Source organism: Manis javanica, chromosome Y (assembly GCF_040802235.1).
Source record: "Manis javanica isolate MJ-LG chromosome Y, MJ_LKY, whole genome shotgun sequence".
NCBI lineage: Eukaryota > Metazoa > Chordata > Mammalia > Pholidota > Manidae > Manis > Manis javanica.
Window position 1 is genome coordinate 2,112,721 of NC_133175.1, and position 21,538 is coordinate 2,134,258.

Here is a 21,538-nt window from a genome sequence, read left to right on the forward strand (position 1 = left end):
TCTGAGCAGGGCCCATAATTTCTGCATAGTTAAACTCCCATGTGATGTTTGCTCTTATTTGTGCATGACATTTTGAGTAACAGAGATGTGTGTAAAATTTTAAAACTATGAGGATGAATCTCCAAATAATTATGCCAAGTACAAGAAGCCAGAACCACCCTTCCACCAAAGTACATACCGTACAATTTCCTTTATTAAAACTCTAGAAAATGAAAACCAATCTATTGTGACAGAAAGCAGATCAGTGATCGCTTTTGGGTCGGTGGGGCTAAAGAGGTGCACAAGGAAACTTAATATTCACTATCAAGATATCATGGTGGTTTCATGACTGTGTACATATGTCAAAACTTAACTGCATTTAAATATTTGCAGTTTATATGTCAGTTGTGATTCAAAAAGTTGTTAAAAGGGTTTGAGGAAAAATTAAAATTTGATTTCACATCTTGTGATATATTTGCATGGGACTAGTCATATAGTCCTTGAATTTTTATTTTTATTTAGGTACTTTACATACAGTAAAATTGGCCATTTTAAGTTAAGTGTTACTAGTTTTGGCAATAATATGCAGTCATATAACTGCCACTGTAATCAAGATAGTGAACAATTCCATCACCCCAGAAAGTTGACTTGTGCCCTGGGCTTTTTTGAAATAAATTTCCTGTAAGATTCCTCAGTTTAACTTGGTAAATGCATGTCTCCTGTCAAGTATGAAATTATTCTAATTATTGGGCTTGCTTGATTCATGAAAATGTCAGGTTACTTAAATAGGAATTTCAAAACTAAAAGGCATACTATTGGATGAAGTGCACAGGTAGGTGAATAAGCCAGGATCAGTTCCAAAGATGATTGTATAGTCCATCTTTTCTCCACTCAAAACTTTGTGTATGTGCAAACCTTCTTGAGATGCTGTGCAAAGTCATAATTGAATACTGAGATTGTTGAGTTGAACAAAAATCTATTGGAGGATAATATTGAAGAATATAATCAGATTTTGGTAATAATATGTAATTGTTTAAGTCAAGATTTTTTTTATTTTTGAAGTATGTAGAGGGATCTTTTGAGAAATACCTGGAACGGTTGGGAGATCCCAAGGTAAGATTCAAACATGGGGGTTTACACTTTTCAGAGTATTTGGAATAGTAACCTAAATATTCATTCAGCTGTGTCACTTTAGCTAGACTCAACTTATTTTCTTAAGTAGCCAGCTGATTTGAATCAAATAGTTCTTGCAAAAGGTTAGAGTCTGGCTACAGAACTGTTGTTTTGTGTCGAATAGTGAGAATTGTGTGTTAAGAATTTTATCCTCCATAGACTAGTGAAAGAGTACACACTGGCAACAGGACAAGCCTAAGCCTTTTCACTCTAATCGGGGATGGGGACTGGTAATGAATGTTACTAGCAGGTTGTTTCTTAGAACTCTTCTGATTTGTAGTTATCTTTTTATGTGGGCGTAAGATCCATAAACACATTTATTTAAAAATAATTTATGTGATTAGTTCCATAGTTGTGGACTTAAAACTCTTGTGCTAAATACCCTGCTGACTTCATATTCTTATGCTAATTCCATTTTTATTATGCCTTTTAAATCTTCCATAATAATTGTCCTTGTTAATAACTAACTAAGGTTGTCTTTAGGTCTACTTTTTTCAGACTAAGTTTATGTTAATGATTAACTATCACAATATCCCAAGCCTCAAAGCAAGTTATAGAAGTTCTTCATCTAAAGTAGTGCTAAGTATCTAAAAAAAACAATTGTTAAACTTGGAAAAACTACCTCCTAGCTGCAGAACATTCTTAAAACTTTATGCACTGTTTATGTTTAGGAAAGTGCTGGCCAGCTGGAAATAAGAGCTCTTTCTCTAATTTATAAGTAAGTTGAACCTCCTTTTTTCAAAAAGAGAAAATGTGTGTATGTGTGTGTGTGTGTGTGTGTAAGATTTCTATTAAAGTCCCCTTAGTATTGGGAAAATTTGAGATTTGATGTATTGATATATAGAATGAAGAAACCTAAGGAAAGTCAGTTGGTACAATTTTGGGGTGGAGAACCTCTAGCATTTTGTACATTTGAATGGAAGAATAAAGGACTTTAAGAACTGCTGGTATTATTCCTGTCGAAAGTCAGAATATTTATCTTAGAGTTTTTATGTATTTAACTTTGTGCCTCTTTTGCTTGCATCCTCAGTGGAACAGTATCACTTCTAAAATAAATTTGTTCTTAAGGACAAAAATATTAGGTATTACAATGATGGTTTGTGGTTCTTCAAAGAATTACAATACGTAAGTGTACAGTGTATCTGGTATTAAAATTTCATAGGGAAATTAAGAAAAGCCTAAAAAGGCTTTTTAGGGAGGTGATAATGGGAAATTTGAGAAACACTGCCCTACTGCTTTTGCAAGTTCTATTTTGGTCTTCAGAACTGAAAAAGCATTTTTGAAAGTTGTGCAATTTTGAAAAATAGCTACATAATGTAGGTTGTAGGTGTGGAAATCTTGTTCATTTGAGAAGTTTAATCTGTTTTGACTCCTTAAAAAATTTTAAGATGGTGAGATGGCATAAACTTTGGTAGGGTTAGAACCCTGTTTTGGGGAGTTATTCAAGTTAGTATTTTGCAATCTGCTCCTTTCTTAGTAAGTTCCAGCAATAAGTAGTATTGAAGAGGCATTGGGCAGGCTGATGTCAGTTGTTGGCTTTTAACTCACTGGCACCCAGCTTGTAAATTGGCCTGCTTCTGTTTTTGTGTGACCCTCAGGCTAAGAATGCTTAAAAAATTTCTTTAGATGGTTAAGAAATCAGAAGACTATTTCATGGCATGTTAAAATTACATGAAATTCAAATTTCAGTCTGCATAAATAAAGTTTTATGGGGACACAGTTATCTGCATTTGTGCATTGTCTCTGGCTGTTTTCAGAGCTACAATGTCAAAGTTAAACCATATGGCATGCAAAAACTGAAATGCTTAGTGTCTGGTCTTTACCATGAAAAAATTTGTCAACCCCTACCTTAAATAAATAGGAGCCCCCAAAACTCAAAAACATACATACACTTGTTAATCTGTCTTTGCTCTTTCTCCCATGTTAAGATACATATATTAAGCAATCCACTGGACTTGACCTACCTTAATTTAGCATTCTTTAGTCTTTTAAACATTTGGATTATTTTATATAAATGAAGTATGCTGTTTAAAAGCACAAATACTTGTTCTTAGAAGTTTCTCATTTATATACTAAATTACCTGTTCTCGCCCACCATTGTTTTCTACTCACGTAGACGGGATTTCATTCTTTATTGCTATCCCGGAAAGCCTCCAATTTATGTCACAGATAATGGCTATGAAGACAAGGTAAGAAGATGAGTGAGTGTTTACTAAAATAAACTGAATGATACTGCTGGCTTACCAGGGCATCGGAAATCCTTTTTTTTTTAACCTAATTAATGGAAAAAATAAGCATAGTCTAAATGAGAATTTTCTCTGCTACCAGCCTTTTCCTCTCCAGTCAGTCCTCCATGCTTCCAGATAGTTTTCCTTTGTATCTCAAATGTCAGTTCTTTTGAAACCTTCCCAGCTCCCCTGGAGTTATTTCCTCCCTTTGATTTCCTCTAACATGACCTGAAGTAATTATAATATTTATCACATTGTATTGTTTTCATTTCTACGATCTCATTAGTCTGAAGAGTGTGCTACTATTAAATCAGTAGGGTGCTTGTAAAATAGTAGGTTCTTTTGTTGGTTGAGAACTCTCAACAGGTAAACAAATTGTTCTTCAGCATACAATTTTTATTTGAAGAAGATTTTAAGAAAAGCCTTTTGTCCTGATTACAGATTTTAAGAAAAGCCTTTTATCCCGATTATTTGATTAGTAGATATAGACTGCACAGTATTTGAGTTTTGTAAGTTGTTTTGTTCCATGGAGCAAAATTCAGGCAACGTTTTTATTATGGTGAGAGAAGACCAGACACTGAGAGAACTGTTAAGATGTTTAAGTAATCTAGATAAAAGATGTGAACTACACACTTCGCATTAGTAATAGGGGAAGGCCAAGTGGGCTGCAAGAGATAATTTGGAAAATAAGTATAAATTGGGGCGCATTGTTTTACTAATGGTACTTCCATCTGTTTTACTCAGCAAACATTAATCCTCTGTAGTGTACCAGACACTTTACTGGGCTTTGGGGATACCAAAGTAAATACAACAAAATCCTTGCCAGGGGTCTTAAGGGGTTATCAAGACAGACATGTAATAGTTAACTACAGCAAAGTAATACATTTTATAAAGAAGTATGTACAAAGAGCATAGGAAAAAAAGCCCTTCACTCTCCTTGAGTTTAGGAAGTTTCATGGTGGTAGTGACATTTATGGGGAATACCAAAAAATGAATCCAACAAGTATGAAAGCAATCTGTTTAGAGGAAACATACGCAAAGGGATGGAAGCAAGAGATAATTGGGTGGGGAGAGGTCAGTGCTGAAAAGACAGGCTAGAGTTACATGAGGGGTGTTAGAAGGCCATCTTAAGAATTTGGCTTTTTATTGTACAGAATAGTCAATTGAAGTTTTCTTCTACTATTTTATTATTAAGCTTTTAAAACATACAGAAAACGTGAACGTATTTTACAGTGTGCATCTATATACTCACCACCTAATCTGCTGTCAGTATTTCGTGTCCTTGCTTTATCATATATCTATCCCATCTCTGTTTACCAGTCCAACTTAATTTTTGGTGTCTGAAATGTACTTAAAATACATCAGTACAAGTGCCCCTAAACAGTTTTTAAACAAAGGTGTGACATACTCTGAATTGTCTGAAGAGAAGGAGTGTTAGCTTTTTGGTTTTAGCAATTTTACACAGCATTGCCTGAGGAGATTTAGACATTTAGATCTTTATTAGGACTCTTTAGACCTGCAATTCATTTTTTTCCTGGATATTTTATTCTTAAAATTTTCATATAGAGAAAAGTTTTGAAAGAGTTGAGTAGTGAATATCCATATACCCAGCCCTTAGTTCCTACAGTTACACAGCTCTATTTTCATATGAGTCCTATACATCTTAGAGATATTATTGAACTAATTAAGGGGAAAGCATCATACACTGGGAGCCATGATACTACAAAAATGTAAGGTCTTTTGAGTATGTAGCCATGAGAATAGCATGTATAAATCTCATCCTTGAGCTGATGAGACTATTATTAGCTTACATAGAGAGAGCTAATACTTATCAGCATTTGTGTATTTACATGCAAAGGATTGTGTATATATGTCTAATTTGGGAGTGTATAAGTGTGATTGTACATTCTGAAACTTAAGAATGGGAAAGCCAGGTGACAGCAGAGTATTTTTGTTAGGTGACACCTTGATTTGCCTTAAACTTGTACTGTATCTCATTTTAGGCTCTTAAGATTTGTATTTGAATTGTTTGGGTTTTCAAAAATGACTATCAGAAACAGTGAGCCTTCCATAAAATATATTTTAGAGCAAATTCTGAAATAAATGCCTAATGGTCACCTTGGTTCCTTTCATCATCTATATTGACTTAACTCTGTATTTTACATAGTTATCCAGTATCAGAGAAAATGCTACTGGAAACTAGCCATCTTCACTCAGCATATTGGTCTAACTAGAAAGAATAGAAATAAATTAATATATTAAAAACAAAATAAAACTTAAACCTGGGCGTGTAGAGTAAAAAATCAAGTCCCCGTTCATGCTCTTAAGTCTCATGCTTTAAACTAGTTTGGGTGAGTATCCCTCTGTATCATTCTCTTTGCGTTTATTTTCTAAATGTGGATGGGCTCAACTTAACATTCTGTTACTTGTTCTTTTCAAATATCTATCCTCATCAATAATACGGATCTACTTCATTTTTTCACTACTTTACTGCCATTACATCCCACCCGCCTACCCCCAACAGACAGACCACCCACAAGTTTATATGAAAGAATTATTTTATGTTGGGATGCCACCCACAACATGAAAGCCATCATGCCTAGTTTTGCCTCTTCTGTCAAAATTGAACTCATTGCTACTTGAATAGAGAAATTGTACAGTCATATTTCTTCTTCCCTGCTTGTTCATCAGTTTTGGAACTGGCAACGTTTTCATTATGTTTTATTAGTTTATTACGTTTAGTTTTATTTCAACTACTCCTTAACAACTACCTTCAGTTATTAACCTTTCTTAGTTTGAGTTCCCAGTTCTAGTCCAAAATAGAGAGGCTTCTCTGCTCAAATCTGCTTACTGTTCCTTGTGTATTAAAAAACCCCTCTTAACTGTAAATACCCCTTGGGGTGGGTAAAACTTAAAAAGTTAGACTTTTCTGTGAGTAACTTTAGCTTGACACTTGCCCTCAGTTCTCTGAATTGGATTATACTGATGGGATTAAAGTTGTGATTTCAAACAAAAGGCTAGGGAAGAATGAAAAATCTAGAATCAGAGAATTTGATTATTGGGAGAAGTTTGCCCAGGGTAGTGTAAGAAGGTAGAAAAAAAGTAAAAAATAAAAATTAAAAAAATTAAAAAGATAATTTCCTGCCATGGAGCTTTGGTGGCAACATCTTCCCGTAGAACCACCTTTGGTACTTCAGGTTGCTGATAACCAGAGATATCTTCAAATTAGGCTAAATCACTAAGGATTACATCTCTTACACAAGACACAGGGTTTTGAACAAAAATTCAGAAAGGTTTTGGAGCAGTTTATAAACATATTTCCTCACATGGAACCAGGGGGCATTTTTACTGAAATAATTTAGTTAGTGAACATGGCCTTTGAATTGGTGTTGGGAAAAACTAGAAGTCAAAGGAATCAACATTAAATTAACTCATTCTTTAGCCATCTCAGTGCCTTAATTCATTAAGTAAGTCTCGTTAGTAGTATTGATAGCTTGGTATATTGCTATTTGGTACAGTGGAAAACATATTTAATACAATTGATGTCCCTTCCCAATCCCCTCTACTCTGGGTTTGGGGTATTTGAGTATTTGACCTAATTTTTCCAGTCGTTTTTAGAAGTTAAGCTAAGACTTTTAACTTTTGGTAGACTTTCTGTTTTATTTACCCGATTTGTAGAAGTTCCCATGTTTTGCAAATCTGTACATCAGTACTTGTTTCTTGTATTTACAAGAATGTGATCGAGGCTTACAGTGAAGTCTTAGCAGGGGTTTTAATTTTAACCTCGGCATTTAAAAGTCACTGTCAAGAAAATCTCTGAGGTATAGCTTGCATTTATCTATATGTAAATTTTAAAAATCACTTTTCTTCAGCTTTATTGAGATACAATTGCCACATTATGCTGGATGAAATAAGAGACAAACACTGTATGATATCACTCATATGTATAATTTAGAAGTCACTGTTTTTAAAAAACAGTTTCTGATTAGCAACTTAATTTCAAGTAGTTCATGGTTGTAAGATGTGTAACATTCACGTAATTGTTTTCTGTGTGCTTTTTTCTTCAGATTCTACTCTGCTCTTCAAGTAATGGGCATTATGATTCAGTATACTCAGAACAGTTTCAGTCAAGTGCTGCTGTTTGTCAAGGTACTTGAAGACTTTATAAATGTTCTGGTGTGATTTCAGGTGATTTGTTGGCCATCTTTAAATTGAAGGACCCACCATGAATAGCTCTTTTAAAACCCTGCTGACACCTGTTGAATTTGTATACTGGTTAATAGCTGTTTACATGGTTATAGAACCACCTTATTTTGATAATTTGCATTTTGGTCATTTCTTCCTTTAGCTATATTGTATGAAATTCTCTATAAAGATGTGTCTGTTGTGGATGAAGAAAAGTTGAAGACTGCAGTTCAGTTGTTTCGAAGTAGTTCCAGAAAGAACAGAAACAATGTGACTGGCAGTGAGGATGACCTTATTGACTACAAGAGTTCAGCTCAGGATAGGTAATAAAGGGAAAGGGGAAGTCAATCACGAGATCGTTATGTTCATGTTTCTATGCATCATCATTTGAAAGTGGAAGGGACCTGGAAGCTTATGACTTAGACTACACATATGAATGTATGTATATGTGTATTTATAAGGATATACATTTTTTTAATGAGGAAAGAGAAGTTTTACCAAAAAGGCAGCCTGTACTGTGAGTTGCTCAGGCTTTGTGGGGTTTGGTGCAAGTTGGAATCTAGTTTTTTTATTGCTAGAAGAGACTTTAGAACTATCAAATCCCATGATTCTCAAACTTCAGTTGTATACAAAATATTTAGGGTGCTTGTTAGAAAGGCAGATTCTTGGGCCTACCTTCACAAAATTTGATGTCAGAGTGAAGTTAAGAATCTGCTCCTTTAACAAGTATACCCAAGTATTCAGATGTAGGTAAGCTGTGGACCACATATTGACAAAAACTGATTCAGAACCACCACCATCATTCTGTAGAAGGTAACTGAGGTTCAGAGTGGTTACTTGACACACATCCATCTAGTAAAGAATCTCTCAGGGTAAGACTAGTTTTAGAAGCTTTTGAGTGTCTGCTTTTCGTACTCCCTAAGTATGTAGATTGAGGCAGCCATTAAACAGATTTAGTCAAAAACTTACATTTAAAATTGTAGTTTTATATTCTTGATTCCTAGTTCTGTCTGGAAATTCAGAGAGGTTTGGTTCCAGTCAGGTATCACATTGTCTTTTTGTCATGAAGTTCTATTTCTTGGATGTTTAATGCTTGCGATTATTTTCTTTTTTTGGTAGAAGAGGGTTTTTTGGGTGTTTGTTTTAAAGCTTATATGGGAATGCAGGAGGTAGCTGCCATATATCAGGGTGAAAGTTTCTTTTCACTGATTTTGTCTTAAGGGCTTCAGGCTTACAGAAACTACAGTAGTAGGAAGTCAAGGTATATTGGTTATCTATTGCATAACAATATTACCACAAACTCATCAGCTTAGCATAACACACTTATCTCCCAATTTATGTGGGTTAGGAGTCTGGGTATAGCTTAGCTGGGTTTTCTGCTTAGGGTCTCACTCTAGTCTGCAATGAGGATGTTAGTATTGAGTTCTTACCTGGAGTTTTGACTGGAAGGATCCACTCCCCTACTCACATGGTTCTTGTCAGCATTCCGTTCCTTTCAGCTGTAGGACTACGATTTATTTGCTGGCTGTCAGCTAGAGGTAACCCTCAGCTCTTTACTACATGGGGCTGGAGAACATGGCTGCTTGTTTTCTTAGAGTCATAGAGCTACCAGCAACATAGTCACTACATTCTTATGTTAATGTAATGATACACATCCTATTGGTTAGAAGCAAACTAAGGGAGAGGGGGATCACACAAGGGCATGATTATAGGGGCCATTCCCCACAGATTATAGGAGGTAATCTGCTGAGTATACTTTCAAAAAAGGAAGCATAAAGGTAAATGTTGGGATGAAATAGTATTTGCCTCATTTTTAGAACTGAGCTACTTTAACCACTAGGTGGTGGTACAGATGTCAGGCTTAAGACTTCTTAGCTTCTGCATTTATATGAAGCTCTTTGTTCTAAATCTTTTTAATTAGGACTGAAGAGTTAGGTGCCTGCTGCGATGCTGAAAATATACCAGAGGAGTACAGTGAAGGAACAGATGAAGCAAAGGTTTGAGATTTTCTAGGGCAAAGAAATTTCATATTCTTGGCATATGGCATCATAACTTAAACTAGTTAAGGTCAAATAAGTCCATTCTAGTTAAACGGGGTGGTGGAAAAGTTGATGTCTTCCTTTGTGGAAGTCTTAATCTGAAAATCTAAAATACGTGCTTAATGTTCTCTCTATTTCTATTCTTCAGGAATTGTAGATTTTTTTTCAAAGTAATCCAAACCCTTGAGAAATTTCAGCTCTTTTCAAGTTATATTTCAAACCCAATAGATAATTAGTTTGTAATCAGTCTTCTGATGCTAAGGTTTCTTTTTGTCATTAAAAAATATAATAACCCTGTTCTGCAAAGAAAATGGTTGATAATCATGGTTGAAGAAACAGGAGAAATGTTACCATCTGTATAGGCATAAAATCAAGCAGACCTTCCATTTGAAGCTAGCTATGTAGGACATTATTACAGTAATCACTGTGTATGCTTCAAGTGCTGATAATTTGGGGAAATAATTGAACAAAAGGAAGTAGAAGAGTGGAAGAAGGCAATTCCTTTGGAAATCGTAACAAATTTTGACGAAAGCAAACTTTTCAGATTTTTCCCAGTTATTTTAGGGTATAGAAACACTTGCACCTCTGTGTGCATATCAAAATGAGACTCGTTGAATATTTGTGATTGAATCTTTAATGTTGGTCTGTATTGCATTGATTTATATGTGTCATGTCTTGAGTTGTTGGCTGCTTTAGACAAAATTTCCCTTATGCCATATTTTTAGATCGTTTGCGTAATTGCTTCTTTAGTCTCCTCACCTTTCAGATGCAATAAATAAAATTTATTGTGGCATACATTTATTCTTTTAATAAAGAAGGAAAGGAAGCCACATGTACATACTTTTTTAAAAAAAGAAAAGGAAGAAAAGAACCTGATTCTTCCTTCTTCATAGAAGGAAGACTCAAGCTAAGGATGGGGAGTTTGTAGCATGATTATTTTTTATTTTAGTCTCCAGGAAACCAGTCAAAGATGCCCTTCCCTTACAAGGTGCTCAGAGCCCTGGATCCGGAAATCTATCATAATGTAGAATTTGATGTTTGGTTGGACAGCAAAAAAGGTAATGACATGTCAACAGAATACTTTTGAATCCTGACAGATCCAGGAGAATAATTTTGCAGATTGTTTCTAACAAGAGATGTTATTAGATGTCAATGTACTGTTAGGTTAAAAAAAAAAAAACAGCCGGGAACTTTTTAGCTTAATACGTGGTTTAAATCTAAAAGAGGAAACAAATAGACTTAGAAGTGAGGATGGATCTTAGAATCTGATGTTTATCTGGGACATCAACTTTGAAAAGACTGTGTGGTGATAGTGTGTAGATAGCTAGGAGTACCAGAAACTTAAAACTGGAAATAAGCTTATTTAATTTGTTAAGACTTCCCTCATTGATAATACATCAGGTGTCTGCAAACCATGGCCTGTGGACCAAATCTGACCTGCCACCTGTTTTTATGTGTTCCATGAGATAAGAATGGTCTCTATATTTTTAAGTGGCAGAAAAACATGAAAGAACAGTGTATTGTGACACATGAAAATTAAATGAAATTTAGATTTCAGTATCCAAATTTCAGTGACAGAGTTGAGTACCTGGAACAGTCTTTGTGGCCCACAAAGGTTTAAACATTTACTATGTGGCTCTTTACAGAGAAATGTTGCCAACCCTTAAAATAGGTCGTCGTTTTCTCCTTTTTTGGTAGCTAAGTTGATCAAAGTAAGCCTTAAGTTCTGCCTTCAAGGTAGCCCTTAATGTTTAATATTCAAAAACTTGAACTTTGATGAACCTAGCTATAGTTAATAATCTAGAATGAGGTTATGACCTCATGGAACACAAAATGTTGTTAACAATAAGAGACTGCATGAGGAAGCTGTGTAGTGATACTTTTTTTACATTTTTTTTCTTTAATTGAGCTGTGTTACTTTTAAATGGTACCTTATTGGTGTTTGACCAATTCTAAGATTACAACCTCCAGTTTCCACCTATTTGTGTTTTGTAGAACAAAAATATTCTGGCAGGTCTCCTTAAATTGATTTAGAGGAAAACCCATGAAGAGGAATAGAATGACTCATTAAAACTTTTTAAAAGAAACTTAGCTTATGGTGGTAGCATTATCAAAGACACTGATAAAATATACAAAATCAAATGATGTAGAGCACTTGAGCTTGAATCTTCATTTTTTTTAATAGAACTTCAAAAATCTAATTACATGGAGTATGCTGGGAGACCGTACTATTTGGGAGACAAGTGTCAGGTTAGTTCTTTCTTTAAAGAATTAGTAATATGTTCCTCCAAATAATTTGTGGCTTTAGTTACTAACATAAAGTTTAGAAAACTAATTTACAAAGTGCTAGAAAAATGTGCCTTCTTATGTTTGTGTTAAATTTTAATTACAAATGTTTGTGATTAGATATAAGGCTCTTTCAGCATGTGCTGCCTCCATTGAACCAGACTGCCAGTGTTGATTATCAACTGGTTTAATAAGTACACATCTGAACTCCATTTGGGAGAAGTGATCTTTTTATTTGGCAGAAGCCAGATAATGTCTGTCAACCTGAGACTAGATATATTCTTACTGTCTCTTCCCATTTCAGGTTCACTTGGATTCAGGTGGAAGATACTATGATGCTCATATTCAGGAACTTGGAAATGAGAACCATTCAGTAACAGTCTTCATTGAAGAACTGGCAGAAAAGTGAGAATATAATAAGTTGTTGAATTACCAAAATCTGTGGCTCTTGATGCTTTTTTGTTGAGAATTACCAGCATGCTAGTAAAAGAACCAAAGTTATATCTGGTAGAAGCTTAAGATAACTTACTTCAAATTGTAAAAGCATATGCTGAAGTATGATGTTTCGGTATACTTACTTGTATAAAAGTTTCTAAATCCTAGGCATTAGCAAACTTATTAGGAATATTAATACAACAGAATTCTGGTATAAAACTGTTCAGATGAATTAGAAAGCTGCTTTGCTAACTGAGCCTCTGCCAGTTGAGAACATTAAACTAGATTATGCTGTCCTAACAACCAAAGAAATCTCAGGCTTAAACCAATAATGTTCATTTCTTGTTTAGTATGTTTACAGTCTGTCAGCAGAGAGGACCCAGTCCAGCAAAGGCTCTATCTAGGCATATGTTCCCATGATCACACTTAGGGAATGAGACCAGGACAAATCATGTGCAGGTTCTTCAGGTATCTGCTCACATTTATAGGCCAAAGTGGGTTACACAGATGAGCCTGAAGTCAATGGGGGTGGGAAAATACAATCCTCTTCCAAGGAGAGGGAACAAGTATTTGAAACTTGTCTACCACAATCTCTCCTCTGGAACAGGATACATACTATAAAGAGCTATGAAATCGTACAAACTATTGTTAGATTTTCTAGTCTGAATAGAAAACCTTAACGGATAGCTAGTGTCAATGTTTTAAGTAGAATACACTTGAAAATGAAGCAGGAGGGGTTGGGATATGTGTAACTACTAAGAATACAGTCTTGTTGCAATGGCTTCATGGTGACATCTTTACAATTTTAAGGCATGTTGTTCCACTGGCTAACTTAAAACCAGTTACCCCAGTGTCACCTGTTCCTGTCTGGAATCCTGTGCCTGTTCAGAAAGGAAGAGGTTACCAGAAAACTTCGGGGATCTATGGCCCAGAAATGGGTTTGTATGCTGAAGGTTTTATTATTTTCCCCTTCTTGTACTTGTCTATATTGTATTTTTTTTAAGGTATAACATATGTCTTGTTCTAAGATAGAGTTTCTCAACTTCAGCACTGCTGACATTTTGGGACAGATAACACTTTGTTTTGGGACGTGGTCCTATGCATTGTAGGGCGTTTGCCTGCATCTTTGGCCTCTGTCCATTGAATACTGGTAGCATCCTCTCCCCCAGTTGTGCCAACGAAAAATGCTTCCAGACATTGCCAAATGTACCCCAAGTAGCAAATTTATCCCTAGTTGAAAATCAGGTTCCTAGGGGATTTTGTATAAAGTTAAGCTGAAATAGATTTTAGAGACAATATTTCTCAAAAGAATGAGGAAAAACACCTCACAGAAGCAGCCAGGGATATTAATAGGCATAATTTCTTGGTAATATTAATGTATGCGATGAGAATGACTTTTTTGAGGAGCAAAGTTGCCTATACAAAAGATAAAGTTGAGGTATCTATTGATAGAGATTACCTGCTGGTTTTGCTCTTCCATCCAAATACAAAATTTCCCTCCCTGTATTTATTTGGTTTGTTAAAAAAAAATCTGAGAGTCTTAGGCATTTGTGTGAGTTGGGAGGAGACACTACATCTTTTGCTTTGGTTATGAAGTTTATTTGCTGCTTCTTGGTTTGCCTGAAAGCTACGTCAGACGTGAGCATGAAGCAACGGAAGAAGACGGTCAAGAAAGATAGAGGAAAAGAGATTCATATGACTATGGCTTACAGCAAGGGAGACACTCCCTTCCCGCCAAGACATCAGCAGAGTATGCGTTACGGGCATGACCACTCACAGAAAGCTGGCAATACTATGTCTAGTGAACATTCTCATCCTCAGCATTCATCTCAGAGACTCAGTTGGATAGATGGGATGCCCAGGTAAGGCTTTACTGACTTTAAAAATAATGTACATCTCTATTTAAATACTGTAAATCATTCCTGGACAGAATTACTGTAGAATTTAGAAATATCTTAATAGTTTAGATTTCTCTTATAATATCTGCCTAAAGGGAGCATAGAAGATAGAAGTTATGTATACTTAAATTCTTGTCTAATAGATGTATTGGAAGATAAGTATTCTCAGGGTCTAGGGAAATATGGAGCATTTGGAAGAGATGCTAGGTGATAGAATGCTATCAAGGTGAGTGCCATAAATGTGGCATTATATTCTTGCATGATGGATAGACCTAATACCAGTAGTGAGGAGAGCAAAGCTGTATTTGGATGATTTTAGAAAGATGTTGTTTATTCTGTTTAACTTCAAGAACTGACTTCTCAAGCACTACTAAATAAAGAATTATATTTTCCCTTCCCTCTGTTCTTAGGGATTCATCTCGCTTTATAAATAGGCACAATATGGAGGGCCCTAAAGTTGGTTTTCACCCTGGCCCAGATAAAAGGTGCTACCAGAGCTATGATAACTTCTCCTATAGATCTCGGTAAGTGAATATGCTGTGTTGAAAGAGAAAATGGGTAAGTTTGGCTTCATTGCTAAGTAACAAATACGTGATCTAAATTTTTTTAAAGTTTCAACATTGAGATGTTTGAATTGTTATTTAGAAATTAGAAACAAGATACTACCATGTTCTGTCATTTTTTTCTCCTTCTCATACTCTGAAATACTTAAGTTCCTTTAGGCATAGTCAACGCCAAATGCATTGTGTGAATAAGGAGAGTGAGAATAGCTTTGCTCCCGAGAATGGACAGATGCCCAGGGGCTTGGAAGAAACCATTACTGTTTGTGAAGTTGAAGAAGAGAGTGAGACTGCTTATCCAACTCTACCTGTAAGTAGGTCAAAGCTTTACTCAAAAAGCTGTTTACCTTTCCCTTTTCCTTTTTTTTAAAATAAAGGCTATGTGGATATATTTTAGCTTTTTATACAAACAACCAAATAAAGCCCTTTTGGAAAACATGAGTTTTGCATCTTAGAGCTTTTAAAGGTGAAAAACTTTTTTTGAAGCTGTGCTTAGAGATTTGTTGATAGAGGTGGACAGATAATTTGGGCAGTATTTTCTGTTTTCTTTATTATTATTTCTTCATTTTTCTAATGTCAAAGTACATTTAAAATACTTATAGCTCTTTTCTTCTGACTACAGAGGGAGAGAACTGCATGTGTATATTTATGTGTGTGTGTGTGTCTTTGGTACAGAATCATGGAGGACCCTCTACAATGGTTCCTGTTCCTTTGAGATACTATGGTGCAAGGCAAGGATGTAGCTCAGGCACACAGACTTTGAATTCAGAGGAAGGCAATGACCAGAATGACAATGGTGAGTCAGTTACAATTAAATAAATGTTTTGTTTTGAAGATGATTCTGTGGCATTGTAGATTCAAAGTTTTGCGGGTATCTGTTCTGGTTTTTGAAAGTTAACCAGTTCTTGTCTTAGAGCTTTTTAAGTTTTTGAAGATGTTTTGGTATTTCTTAGAAGAACAGACTTCTATTTCTGTAGGCCACTAAACTGTTATAACTTATTTTCAGGTCTCTGCATATGTCTTTAGTGAATTTGATTTGGTGGGACTCCAGTATGGAAAACAACTATTCCTTATAAGTAAAACACTATGCATGTTGTCCTCACAATTTGTATAACTACCTTAGGCTTTTCACATGACTAGCTTTTATTTTACGAGACTTCTATGAGATAACTCTTTCATCCGAGGTAATCTACTTTATGAACATTACTATTCACTGAATCCTATTGACCATCCACTGTACTAAGTAAGTATATTGATAATTTAATAAATTACTTTATCCCTCTGATGGATGTGGTGTCCTCATTTTGTATATGAGGAAACAGATTAGAAAGGGTAAGTGAATGGCCAAAGTCATACCCTTGGTAAGTGGCAGAGATTTATATTTTTAATAATTGCTTTATTTAGATATCTGCATACCACACAATTCACCTATTTAAAGCATACAATTCAGTGGTGTTTAGTATAGTCAGTGTTGCATACCTACCATCAGCACAATCAATTTTAGAATATTTTAATCATCCCAAAATGAAACCCCGTACTCACTAGCAGCTGCGCCCCATTTTCCCCCCATCTGCCTCCACCCAAGCCCTAGGAAACCACCAGTCTGCTTTCTGTCTTAATGGATTTGTCTATTCTGGATATGTCATGTAAATGGAATCATGTAATTGTGGTTCTTTGTGATTGGCAGAGATAATTTTGAATTTAGGTTTGTCTGGCTCTAAAACGTGTTTGTGTGTGTATATATTCTATATATATGTCCTTAACAGTTGTTACAGTGCCTCTCATCACAAGTGTGCTTATTTTTACCATTTTACTGTAAGGTGGCATGCCAGCTGTAGCATTTCTGGAGGAATTGGGTGATTAAAGAGATGCAAAGGAGTCTGAATGACTTACCAGTCAAGTTGCTTATTTTCTTGTGATGATCCTCTTTCTGTTACTTATGTAGAAGGAAATAGATATTTCTAGAAATTTAATACAAAAACATCTAGCACAGGATCAATCTGGGAAGATTTTTTAGGTGCATGTGTTTAAGGATGTGTACTCTCTGCTCTTTTTACTCAGCATGGTCCTTTTGTCTTCTCTCTTTAGCCTGGTGGGTTCCTTCAGATGTACTGCTCACTTGTAGTGGCATAACACAGTCTTTGTTTCTCACCTTAAATCCTGATGTTTGGAGTGGTTGCATGCATGCGTGTTTGATAAGTGATGTGTTTAAGAATCAAATCCAGTTTTGACCTGTGGGATTTTGCTTGGTGGAAAACTATCCAGTTGAAGATTGACTTTCTCTGCATTTCAGTGGCATAGCAATCTTAAAGCAAAGTACCTGAGTCAGTACCTGAGTCCACTAAGCCATCCTTTGAGAACAAACCGATTTTAAATGTATTATTTACCTGAAACAGGTGGAAAAAACAGATGAGGCATGACATATCTGTAATGTCTAACCTTAGCAAACTGTGGGTTATACTCAGATTACTTTGTACACCATTTACTCTTATGTCAAGCACTGTGTTCTTTTCACCCATCCCCACCTATTGATGAGCTAGGTACTGTTATCCATGTCTTATGGTGAAGAAATTGAGATACAAACTAAATAACCTGCCTAAAGTAATACAGTTAATCAGGATTCAAATCTAGACAGTCCTAACTCTAGAGCAATGAACTTAATCACTGGAAAAATTGGACATAGCTGTTTTTCTTTTTATAACCGCTGTTTGACATCTAAGAACTAAGGGAATTTTCAGAGGAGAGATTTGTACTGTTTACAGCCAATTTCTGGCTTTAATATCTCAAATCACTTGTTTCAAGGATGTATACATTTTGGCTTTGAACACGTATCAATAAAACTTGAGAAAAAGCAAGTTTTATTTGGCCATTTGGCTCTGCTGAGCTAAAAGCCCTACACGAACATCCTCCGTCTGTCTTACATATAAATACAAAGAATATATGTATCCTTCAGGTCAGTGAGATCTAGATGTAATCTGACATTAATCATTGTTTTAAGAAATTTCAAACTCTAAAATAATGCTCACTTTTTACTTTACTTTGGCTATATTCTCTAGAACCAGACTACGAAACTTCAGATGTTCATAGCACAACTGAATCTACAGCAAACTTGGTAGGTATTTAATAATAATGGCCAGCACCTGTAGCTCCTACTATGTACTAGGGCACTGTTCTAACAGCTATACATATAAATATATTTTAATCATAACAATCCTATAAGGTATTTAGGGTATCATTCCCATCTTATGGATGAAGACACTGAGATCCAGAAATTAAGTAACTCATTCAAGATCACACCCCTTTTCTGAAATTAATCTGTTTAGAGATATTCCTAATACATTTCAATACAAGAGGAAATTAAAACATCAGGCATGATATTTTAGAGGATTTTATCACGCTTTTTGTATTAGTAGGAATGGTCCATAATCTCACTTAATATAATGCAAGTTTGCTTCTTGGTTATGCTGCATGTCCAGTGGAGGTCTGCAGGAGGGCTCTGCTCAGGGACTCAGGCTGATGGAAGCTCCATCCACGATTGCCAAGGCAGGAACCAAAAGGTAGTGAATGGTGCACTGCCTCTTACAGCTTCCACCTGGAGATGATATGAGTCACTTTCTTTGCATTTCTTTTTCATCAGCCAGAGTATGTCCCACTAAAGAATCTAGTTTCTCTGTGCCTGGAAGTCAGAAAGTTGGAAATATTTTAAAAGCACTTAAGGACTAAAACAGTTCAACTCAAACTCCCTCCTATAGGCAGAATACTTGATTTCACCTCAAGGGTGTCAACCCCAAAATCCTGTTCAGTGTAATTAACTCAGCCCAAGGTTTCTGGGAAATGTGTAGTACTTTTTGTATTGTGTCCAGATGGGGCTCCTCTTGATCTGGAAGCCTAAAATTAAAAGAGACAAAGTAATTTACCTCCTACACACCCAGGTTATAACAGGGGAGTGGGGACTGAAAAAATTGCAGTAAAAATTCCCAGTTGGGGAAAATGGGAGAAACATTACCTGCTTGTAACAAGTTTGTTACAATAGACAGACATTGTGAGGACCCTCAGCTGAGGCATAGGGACTGCTCCCCAGAGGGGCTCCCTCGTTCACTGTTTTCTAGAACTCTTGGTTACTCAACCTACTTTTTACTTACAGGAAATTGGGGGCCCAAGGGACATTTTGTCTCAGTTGCACAGTTTAGTTGTTACAGATTCTTCAACTGATTTACTATGCTGCTGCTTTGGTTCCTGTTAGTTTCAAGTGCCAATAGCCATACTGCCAGTTCTTTTTTTTTAATAGATATACTACTTAGATTTGCTATAATTCTTTGCTTTCTTATTCCTATGTCTCTCTCGTACCTAACTGCAGATACCTTGAGCTTATCAGGAATTGATGGAAGAGCCATCTTTGGATGCTTTTTCGTGAGCCATTTTCTTCAAGTTCAAGATTCATTGGGTGCTATATACTTAGTTTGGATTCTTGCTTTGAAGCCAAGTTTTAACTGTTCTTTGTTGTTCAGAGCATTTATCAATTTTATCTATACCCTACAAGTTTCTATATTCAAGGACTCTATTCCCTTTCATTTTTGCCTGCAAACTACTTTTATATACATGTGTGTCTTAGGATACCTTATTAAACTTGTCTACTAGTAATCACAATATGAAACTTACATTGTTTTCTAAATCTCATCCCCTAATAGCTTCAATTTCATAATCTTCTTAAGTTAGAGGTTTTTGTTACAGCTGCACCCTACTTCTAGTTACCAACTACTGTTTAGTCAGGTTAGCTGTAGTACCAACCTCTGAACATATCAGCAGCTTCACACAGGACAGTTTTCTTGCTGATATTGTATGTCCAGTGCAGGTTAGTTGCAGGCCTTTGTTCATCATAGTCACTCAGGGACCCAGACTGTTGGACTTGGGCTTTCAAAGTCACCTTGGCAGGGCTAAAGATAGGAAATTGAACACTGGCTTGTATTTCATTGGCCAAGCAAGTCACATGGCCATACCTCACTTTAGGATGAGGCCAGAAGAGCAAGTACCATGTACCCAGGAGAACTGGAATATTTGTGAATAACTTGAATAACTACCCTCTGTTCTCTAACTGATTAATTTTAACTTTGATAGCTTCAGGAACAAGATTTTTGTTTTTACTGTTTAGGCCATCTTAGGAAGGTGAAAACTATGATGTGCAAGTCTTTTCCCCTTCTCCTTTCCTTTTTTTGCCCCCATCTAGAGAAATAGGTTTCTCCCCCTCCTTCATTAGTAGTCTCATATCACATGTCTCTTAAAATAGCCTTTCACTTAAAATAGCGACTTGCACAAAAAAGTGAAAAAAACAAGTAAAAATCTTAACATCAGGGACAATAAGAGTAGACATTTCTTTCTGTTCACGTAATTTCACTTGCCACATGTTCTTTTTTGTTCTGGATTTACTTTATCATACATCACCAGTGGCTTTCAATCTCTTCATAATGTGCTCCACTTCTACCCTGTAGTCACCAAATCCATAGCAAGTTCCTAAGTAATTTTTTCATAGCATTCTGAGGGGAGAGGACCAATGCAGGACTTAAGAGATTTCTGGGCCCAGAACTTCTGAAAAACCATGAACATTTATTCTTACATCTTATTTCCATGCCCAGTTCTCAACTAAATATTTTCCTAGAGTTAAACATTGATACTGGATCTTCAGAGCCAGGGCCAAAGATTGCTTTTCGGCTGGTGCCTTGTCTGTAGTTGAACAGACTTTAGAAACATGCAATCTTATGTCCATGTAAGTTAGGCTTACCTTTGTCACAGTGTGATTCCTCTTGTTTCCTGTGATTACTTCCCTTGATTCCCTCTGCATTATCATTATTACCAATTTCCACTGCTAGTTTTTCTTTCTGTCATGACAATTTGTCATGCATAACTCTGATCATTTTTAAATCATTTTACTTTGACAAAGACAAGGTCTTGAACCAGAGGGGAGCGGCGTTTGCACTATACCACATCCTTCTTGGATAGGATGTGGCTGAACAACCAGATACCTACCTTTGTCTTAAGTTGCATCTTCAAATGGCATGCTTTCTTCTAGCAAAACTGTTGCTGTTCCTACTGATGTTGAAGCTTTTAAGGCAAGGAAAGGCACTAAGAAAGTGTTTACATTACAGTCCTCCATTTTATTTTAGTATCTACTTTGGGACTAGAGTTGCATATGATCAGGATCTCTGTAGATCAGAAATAGAGCAGTCACCTCAGTCAGGCAGCAGATTGATACCTTCTGGAATATTACCTTAGTAGTCACTTCCAAATTTTAATACTTTGAGGGTGTACCATATTCACTTAATTTTAGGAGATGTTGAAACACAGCAGATTTTTTTATTAATGTGTTGTTTGGTTTCTTGATTTCCATTTATGTAACTATATTTCTGTATTCATTAAAGTCTCTTCAGGACAGAGGACCATGTTCTATGTCTCCTCAGGACACAGTTACCTCATACAACTACCCCCAGAAGGTAATCTTCATTGTGTTATCAAGCAGTTGCAATGGTCTGAACAGAGGAAAACGAATTTTTTCCTCTTGTTCACTTTGTCCTCCATCATACTTTCAAGAAGCTGCTTATATTTCTATATTAAGTATTATTGTACTTTGTGGTGCCTGGCACAATGAGTAGTAAATTCATTCAACAAATTGAGCATCTGTTGTGATCCAGACACTGTTCTGTGTGCTGGCATTAGACTACACTCATATTCTACTCTGGATCTCTTGTATAATGAGTAAGCTA

The 21,538-nt window shown here is 35.9% G+C and overlaps 1 protein-coding gene across 1 annotated transcript in view; it reads left to right on the top strand.

Moving 5' to 3' along the window:
• Window positions 1-21,538, top strand: part of LOC140847565 (UDP-N-acetylglucosamine transferase subunit ALG13-like) — a 40,029-nt gene that overhangs the window by 1,859 nt on the left and 16,632 nt on the right. The window contains exons 3-18 of the mRNA XM_073228269.1: window positions 1,042-1,092; window positions 1,824-1,870; window positions 3,269-3,341; window positions 7,448-7,529; window positions 7,729-7,888; window positions 9,487-9,562; window positions 10,554-10,662; window positions 11,790-11,854; window positions 12,195-12,295; window positions 13,136-13,263; window positions 13,953-14,187; window positions 14,634-14,747; window positions 14,937-15,093; window positions 15,459-15,579; window positions 17,840-17,895; window positions 21,197-21,268. Of these exons, the coding sequence (XP_073084370.1) occupies window positions 1,042-1,092; window positions 1,824-1,870; window positions 3,269-3,341; window positions 7,448-7,529; window positions 7,729-7,888; window positions 9,487-9,562; window positions 10,554-10,662; window positions 11,790-11,854; window positions 12,195-12,295; window positions 13,136-13,263; window positions 13,953-14,187; window positions 14,634-14,747; window positions 14,937-15,093; window positions 15,459-15,579; window positions 17,840-17,895; window positions 21,197-21,268 (1,647 nt within the window). The remainder of the gene's footprint in view (window positions 1-1,041; window positions 1,093-1,823; window positions 1,871-3,268; window positions 3,342-7,447; window positions 7,530-7,728; window positions 7,889-9,486; window positions 9,563-10,553; window positions 10,663-11,789; window positions 11,855-12,194; window positions 12,296-13,135; window positions 13,264-13,952; window positions 14,188-14,633; window positions 14,748-14,936; window positions 15,094-15,458; window positions 15,580-17,839; window positions 17,896-21,196; window positions 21,269-21,538) is intronic.